This window comes from Ruditapes philippinarum, unplaced genomic scaffold (assembly GCF_026571515.1).
Source record: "Ruditapes philippinarum isolate M1 unplaced genomic scaffold, ASM2657151v2 ctg2214_1_1_1_1, whole genome shotgun sequence".
Lineage (NCBI taxonomy): Eukaryota > Metazoa > Mollusca > Bivalvia > Venerida > Veneridae > Ruditapes > Ruditapes philippinarum.
Window position 1 is genome coordinate 21,279 of NW_026866078.1, and position 8,257 is coordinate 29,535.

Here is an 8,257-nt window from a genome sequence, read left to right on the forward strand (position 1 = left end):
AGGAAGCTATCCAGCTAGGTTACAGAACGTTGTTGGTTCTACTCGGGTGCCTATTTATGCCTTTATTAATGCACAGAGGGGCACTTTCTTTACAATTATAGCTGGAAAGTCGACATATGACCTTTACAATGTTGGTGCGAGGTAAAATGCTGTACTATGAGGAAACTTGGCAGTGATCCCAGCAGGGCTTGAAACCATGATCCATGGGTTGAGAGGCAGTCTCAGTTAGACCACTGCTCTGTTTCTGTATAAAATTCAAGTTTTTTACTGTAAATACAGGATTTATTTTCCTCTTGTGGTGTGAAAAATTATCATATTTCACTTGTGGCAACACCCATTCATGAAATATTTATTTTCATACCAATTTTCATAGTAATCAATGAAAAAAATCCTGTATTTATAGAAAAAACTTGAATATCCCCCATTTACTGTAAGTTTATATTTTTTTCTTTACTGTAAGTTTATATTTTTCTTTACTGTAGTTTATATTTCACTTAATTGTAAGTTTATATTTCACTTTACTGTAAGTTTATATTTCACTTTATTGTAAGTGTATATTTCACTTTACTATAAGTTTATATTTCACTTAACTGTAAGTTTATATTTCACTTTACTGTAAGTGTATATTTCACTTTACTGTAAGTGTATATTTCACTTTACTGTAAGCTGATATTTCACTTTACTGTAAGCTGATATTTCACTTTACTGTAAGTTAATATTTCTCTTTACCCTAAGTTTATATTTCTCTTTACTCTAAGTTTATATTTCACTACCTTATATGATTACAAGAACATCTTCCTTAGAGAATAAAATTGATATTCATTAAAAACATATTTTATTTGTAAACAACATAATTCACTTTGCATTGAAGGGCACTTTTTCTGATGAAGACATACAGAAAGTAGATAAATTAGTAAACAGAACTATAGAAGAAAAAATTCCAGTACAGAGAAATCTTGTACCCTTGAAACAAGCTCTAGAAACTCGGGGAATGGTTTATCTAGATAATGTGGTAAGTGCCTTCGATAATTGGAGTGTAACAGATGTTGTTCGTGTGAAGTAAGGACAGATTTTCTAAAAAGAAAATTATTATTTTTTTTTTTATTATGAAAACATAACTTTGAAAGTTAGACTTAAAATTGATTCATATAAACTACAAATTTTCTGCACAATGGAGCTTGAAACAATAATAATTGAGCCGCGTCACAACAAAACCAACACAGTGGGTTTGCGACCAGCATGGATCCAGACGAGCCTGGGCATCTGCGCAGTCTGATCAGGATCCATGCTGTTCGCTGTCACTTTCTCTACTTGTAATAGAGTTGGTAAACGAACAGCATGGATCCTGATCAGACTGCGTGGATGCGCAGGCTGGTCTGGATCCATGCTGGTCGCAAACCCACTATGTTGGTTTTGTCGTGACGGGGCTCTTTTATATTAAAAGAAAAATAATAACTGAATATTTGAAGGTGTATCCAAGTGAGGTATATGCTGTGACAGTTGAAGGTCAAGGTCGGGAAGATTCCTGTGTTTCTAAAGAGTTGTGTGGAGGGACGTAAGTAAATAATTGCCCTATATAAGTAATTGTCATGCCAGAATGTACTCTGAGTACTAATGTTTTTAGGTAGTCTTTTTTAACTACCAGTAGTCTGTAAAGTGCAGTTCTGTAACTTTTGCAATCTTTTAATTGATTCTTGATCATGGTTTTATTATTTGAAAAGTGTTTATAGTATGAATAGATATTTATTTAAAAGATGATATTATTTTTAGTGAAATTAGATTTATACTTGAAGAATTCTTTTGTGTTCTCAGCTGAACATTAATTGTTTAATCCTTTGCTTTGTATAGTTTGTTGGAATAATATAATACATGTATAATACTTCCTGCATTACTTAAAGACCAGAAAATAATTTTCATTATATTATGACAAGTCTGGTGTGCTTTTTGTTGTGTAGTCAAGGTCGTTGACTTTAAACCACTAGTCTTCCACTGTGGGTCAGGTTCTTGTCAAATATTCTTGATTCTTAATGTTTAGCTAGCTTACAAAAGTTTGGTTGTTATACTTAAAATGCCTGAAATAATGAATGGAAGGAAATCCGAGATCTACTTTCTCTAAGAGAGGTTGAAAGTTACAATATCATCTTAGCAGTGTTGGTATTGTTTATAACCGAACCAAGACAATGATACTAAATAGATTTGAGCCACGTCATGACAAAACCAATATAATGCCAGGCTGGTCTGGATCCATGCTGGTCGCAAATGCATTACATTGGTTTTGTCATGATGCGGCTCAAATATTTCTTGTCCTGAATATTTTTCTTACCTTACTAAATCTAAAATGTGGCATGTTTAGTTTTTAATTTCACTAACTCATTTGTATCAGTTTTGTCATATTCAGATGCCCAATGACGGCTTAAATAATGCTCAGAGGAACGTGTGTTCTTACTCCACCTGTAAAATTTGAAAGTTGTCATCTGACCTATACATACAATGCTGGTGATGACTTAACTGGACTTCTTTTTTTCAGGCATGTATTTAACACAGGTGACCTTGAAGATTTCTGTATTACTAGTGTTCAAGGTCAAACCAGTGGTACTAAAACTATTGTTTGTCTAACAGGGGAACCAGCCAGACAGGTAAATACAAATGTACTTAATTAATACACAATATCTTAAATAATTCTTTAGAAATTTACATGATTGTGTTTAAAGCAGTAGGCCTTTTGTGTTGATATTTAGGAAAGCTTGAAGGTTATTCTAATGGGTAAAGTTGCTTTCAAATGTTTTTTTTTTTATACAACCTTCCTTTAGGCACTTGATATCCGCATAATTACCTGAACTTGTCAAAATGTGCAGAACATCCTCTTAATCTGCTTACAAAAAAGTAAATTCTTTCAAATTTTGCACAGTTTCACCTTTATTTTCAATATTGCTTCAAAATAATTTTTCATTTTGGAGATTCATTGAACTCATCTAGGAGACATTCTGTTTTGAGTATTTTAAAGGAACTCCACTGAGATCCAAAGGTCTAAAAAACAATAAATTTGGAAATCCAAGACATATGAAGTGAAGCACTTACAATTGAGAACTCTGAAAAAGATAACAAAGAAATATACCTTGAATTAAATTGAATTTTATTTTCTTTGTGTGTTACTCTTGAATTTGAGTGAAAAGCATTGCAACTTGTTTCACTTTTGGGTCATTTTGCCCAATTAAAAACAGGATGAGGTAATGACCTAAAAAGTTGTAAATAAGCTAATAGTACAGACTTTCATCAATTTGTACACAACTATTAGCAGAATATTTCCAATTTTGACAACTCAAAAAAGCCTCAGTTGTGTCTGTTTAAAAGAGAAGATTTTCACAAGCATTATCGAAAACAGAGACATAGATAACAGAGATAGGCAACTTCCTAGCCAGTTAAAATATCACGAGTGCCTGCTAAACTTAAAACTTGTAGCAAGTAAAACTTATTAACCAGATATCAAAATCAGTAAAATAATACATTTTCTGAAAGCTTATGCATTTGCCTATGGCTGCAGGTAAAAAGATTTACAGTTCCCATTTAAATAAATGTTACATCATTTTTTAAAAGAGAACTACTATGATAATTTTTGTTACAAAGCTATTCATATGACAAAAAACTAGCTCAGTGGGTATGTTATGCCATGTTTTTCTAAGCAAAAGGCATGGAAAGTTACCAATTTTTTAACATGCAGAAATAGATAAAAGATTTACCTTTAAAATGGTATATAATATAAAAGGATCAAATGTACACCCATTAAGTTTTATTTGCTACAAAATGCCTAATTTTTCACTTTTTGATAGGCATGAGTGATATTTCAATGGAGTATATAGGAGTTGCTTATCTCTGTTATCTATGTCTCTGTTAATTAAAGAATTAATAAAACAGTGTCTATGGTATCTAACTTAGGGGGTGAAATATATTAATTCTTCATTCATATATTTTGTTTTTATCAATCTTGATTTATACTTCTCAAATAGAAGCAACCCCTTTTTGACACAATTAGAATTACATTGTATCTATATAAGGCTTTTGCATTCTAATTTTTACAGATTTATTATATATAACATTAGATGTTGTATATTTTGCTTACTTTTCTAGGCAAAACAGTTGGCGGAACAGGTAGAATGTTTATATACTGACCTTACAATAAAAGTGAAGGAAGAAAACTTAAAACAGTGTACAGAGTTACAGAAACAGATAAACACGGTATTTCATTCATTGCTATTTTATGCTGAGCATCAATCTTCAAATTTGGGGGAGGGAGAGGGCTTGTGCCTTTGTCTTCAAACAACTTGAACCTTGATCATAAAACCTTCTTTCTGTAAGCTTGTAAACTAAGACACAACATGAGTCTGATGCATACATGTGACAAATGAAATGGGCCAAATTTGGCTGTACTGAGCTTTTTTTCAAATGTAAGAATTCAAATTCTATAGAGTGAATAAAACACACAGCAATGAGGTGAAAGTAAATTAATGTCATATACTGTATACATTTTGGTCATGGATTCTGCCATGTTTATATGATTGTTATCAATATACCTGTACAATATGTAAGATTTACTGACATACATTATGTACGATACAGGTACTGGGAACGGACATGTTACCAAAGCTGTTCAAGGATAAAATGACAAATAAAATAGTTGCTATAGGAACGCACATAAATACTTTATACAACAAGCAAGCCTTCATACAGCTACAACAGGTAAAGTATATATGATTTTATTGCTAAGTGTTCTAGCTTAGAGACTATAATGATAAAATTGGAAGACAGTTATTATCATTCTTTGGTTTTGAGACTTTTTTGCTTACCTGAGGACAATGTCCTCAAGGTGAGCTTTTTTAATGGTCCATTGTCTGTTGTCCATCGTCTGTCCGTCAGTCTGTCTGTCTGTCAACAATTTCTTTAAACAACTTCTCCTCCTAAACCACATGGCCAAATTTGTTGAAACTTTGCAGGGATGTTTCTTGCATGAAGTTCTACCAAAGTTGTTCAAAGAATTAAATTCCATGAAGAACTCTGGTTGTCATGGCAACCGAAAGATTTTTTTCCATAACTCTTAAAAAATTTTCTTGTAAAAAAACGAAAGAGCTAGAGCTTAGATATTTGACACAAAACATGTTCTAGTGTAATACTATGTCCACCATGTTTGTTGAAATGAAACCCCTAGGGTCAAAATTGTCCCCGCCCCAGGGGATTGAGGTCGACAGTTCAATCCCCAGCCAGGTCAAGTGTTTGTTTTCCCTCTCTTTTTCTATCATCTTTTTATAAGCTCACCTCTCACTAAGTGACAGGCTGAACTGTTTAATAAAATGGCTGCCAGAGTTAAAATTAGAAACAACAACATTTAAACAACATCTTAACCACTGGTTCAGTTTTGAAATAATTTCACACAAAAATTTCCTTGCTGAAACTGTACAAAATTTTTTCAGATTTAGCTGTTCTTTGTTTTCAAATTGTAATTCTGGGGTGAAAAGGGGTTACACTTTGACCTTTTGACCTATTTCTCAGGTGAGTGATCCAGGGTCTTCTGGGCCATCTTGTTTAAGACATCTCAACATCTGATTGGGTTATTATTACAGACTTTGGTTAATGACCTGTAATGTATGCTACTCTTTTTCTATGAAAGACCCTTATTTATGTTATACATCTGCTTTGATTTAAGATCATTTAATTAATTTTTTAGTTTATACAGAATTTAATTTAATTTGTTTGTGTAGGAAGTTATAAACTATCTGCAAGCAAAAGGCGCAAGTGTAAAGTTTCTTAGCTAAGGTAACAATGGTTTGCCCCTGAAAAAATCCACAAGGTCAGCACTCCTTAGATTCCTAGTCAAACATGTTCACCACTTGACATGTCACATTCTTTATTTATTAAAATGGAATATTTCATTGTGAAATACACCCTCATGGACAGGATATATTTCAGAATGTTGTCAGATGTTTTAGAATTAAATAAAAAAAGGTGATATACTGTTTGCTATACAATATAAAATAAAAATCTGCTAGAATGACTGTGTCAAAAGTCTCATAAATATGAAAGATATCATTTTCTGCATTGTGCATACCATCATATTTGATTTTTAGCTCATCTGTTTCAAAGATAAAAGTCCAGTTACCATGGTCACTGGGACGTTGTTGTTGTAGATGTTGTCATGCTAGCTAGATTGAAATATAGGATATCATATGGAATATTATTTGTTTTTGCAGGACTTGTTAGTTGGAATGAACAATGAAGAAGAATATATTATATATAACTTTAATATGAAAGTTTTACCAAAGGTATGATTTCTGTTAAATTTTGGAAGAAAATTTCAGCTGGTTGTCCATATATATAAAATGTCTACACTTTGGTTAAGTTTTAGGTGCCAATCATCTTTTTCACTCCTCACATTAAGGTATCAAATATGTAAAAGCCTTGCGCTAAATGACTGGATATTGATTTGCCTTGTCTGTCCATCTGTCTGTCTGTCCTGATGTTTCGACATTTAAGTCCTATGGAAACACTACTAGGTCTGATCTATTATAAGCTGTAACACTGTTAAATTTTTAAGTTTTCATTTTCTCATATTAAAACCTGTGTTTTAGTATTTTTTTAATTTATTTTAAAGTTTGCATTGTTTAATGTTTCAGCTAAACAAAATGATGAAATCTCAGATAATTTTAAAGCCATTGATGCTGGTGGTGGAGACATCAAATAAAACAGTTGCTTATGTTGCATTTCCTAAGGTATAGTTTTTATGTTTATGAATTTAACAAACATGAGATTGATTTCTTTATATATTTTGATTGATTTTTAATTGACAATAAACTGTCTGGGATCACTAGAAAGCTGAAATTCAATATATCAACCAACCTGTCATTTAATTCTACCCTTGCATGATTCACTATATTTCCTCACATACAGTGTCTGAAATTTGAAATTTTCTGACTTTTTGCCACATGGAAATATCCACTTATTCTGTATTTACATGTACTGTTGTCTGACTATTTTATGGTGATATATTCCATGGTCAATGTCTATTTGATGGTGATATATTCCATGGTCAATGTCTATTTTATGGTGATATATTTAAGGGTCAATGTCTATTTTATGGTGATATACTCCATGGTCAATGTCTATTTTATGGTGATATATTCCAGGGGCAATGTCTATTTTATGGTGATATACTCCATGGTCAATGTCTTTTTATGGCCATATATTCCATGGTCAGTGTCTATTTTATGGTGATTTATTCCAGGGGCAATGTCTATTTTATGGTGATATATTCCATGGTCAATGTCTATTTTATAGTGATATATTCCAAGGTCAATGTCTATTTGATGTTGATATATCACAGGGTCAATGTTTATTTTATAGTGATATATTCCAGGGTCAATGTCTATTTGATGGTGATATATTCTGGGGTCAATGTCTATTTTATGGTAATATATTCCAGGGTCAATGTCTATTTTATGGTGATATATTCCAGGGTCAATGTCTATTTTATGGTGATATATTCCATGGTTAATGTCTATTTTATGTTGATTTTATTCCAGAGTCAAGAAGAGGATAGGTCAGAAGTGGTGAAAATGTTGTGTGATGATGTTAACGGGAGTGTGACACAGTCGGAGGAAAACTACCAGTTGGTTTCATTAAAAGGAAAACATACACAACAATGCATAGACTGTTGTTATAAAATAATGGAAGGCAGAAGGAAAGATACTATAAAATTTTGATAAATGTAAATGAATTTTCCTATTTGTTAGTTTAATTATTGAAAACTTTTTGTGTGGAGTTGTCCATGGATTGATTGGAGTGTATTTTGAATTTTACTATCATATTAAATAATATATTAAATGATTTTTGTATATTCTTAAATTTGTACTTATTTTGATTCAACAAAGTATTTATCAGTATTCCTCTGAATGTAATACGCTGGTCTCACTTCAATTTAATAATCACATGATACCAAATCTTTAATGTCCCTAAGCAAGTACGGGCTAGTAACATGCTTTATTTGTAAAGAGACAACTTGTTTGAGATATATACACATAAAGTGCATGTCTTAAAGGGACTCCACTGAGGGTTTTTTTAAATGACCTGACTGGAAATAATTTTTCAAGATTAATGTTCCTTTTGATGTTAGTCTAGACCAATAACTTGTATGAAAAACTTCAAATCTTTCACTAACTCCGTTTTTCCAGAAAAATTATTCAAATTATGAACATTTTACCCAAAATTGAAA

At 31.9% G+C, this 8,257-nt stretch overlaps 1 protein-coding gene across 1 annotated transcript in view; it reads left to right on the forward strand.

Moving 5' to 3' along the window:
• LOC132731213 (alanine--tRNA ligase, cytoplasmic-like) overlaps positions 1-7,862 on the forward strand; it is a gene marked incomplete at its 5' end in the record, with an annotated part of 29,134 nt that extends 21,272 nt beyond the window's left edge. Inside the window, 8 exon segments of the mRNA XM_060717348.1 lie at positions 872-1,012; positions 1,470-1,555; positions 2,528-2,636; positions 4,126-4,233; positions 4,615-4,734; positions 6,240-6,311; positions 6,663-6,758; positions 7,569-7,862. Coding sequence (XP_060573331.1) covers positions 872-1,012; positions 1,470-1,555; positions 2,528-2,636; positions 4,126-4,233; positions 4,615-4,734; positions 6,240-6,311; positions 6,663-6,758; positions 7,569-7,748 — 912 coding nt within the window. The 3' untranslated portion in view covers positions 7,749-7,862.
• Positions 7,863-8,257: the final 395 nt, after the last annotated feature.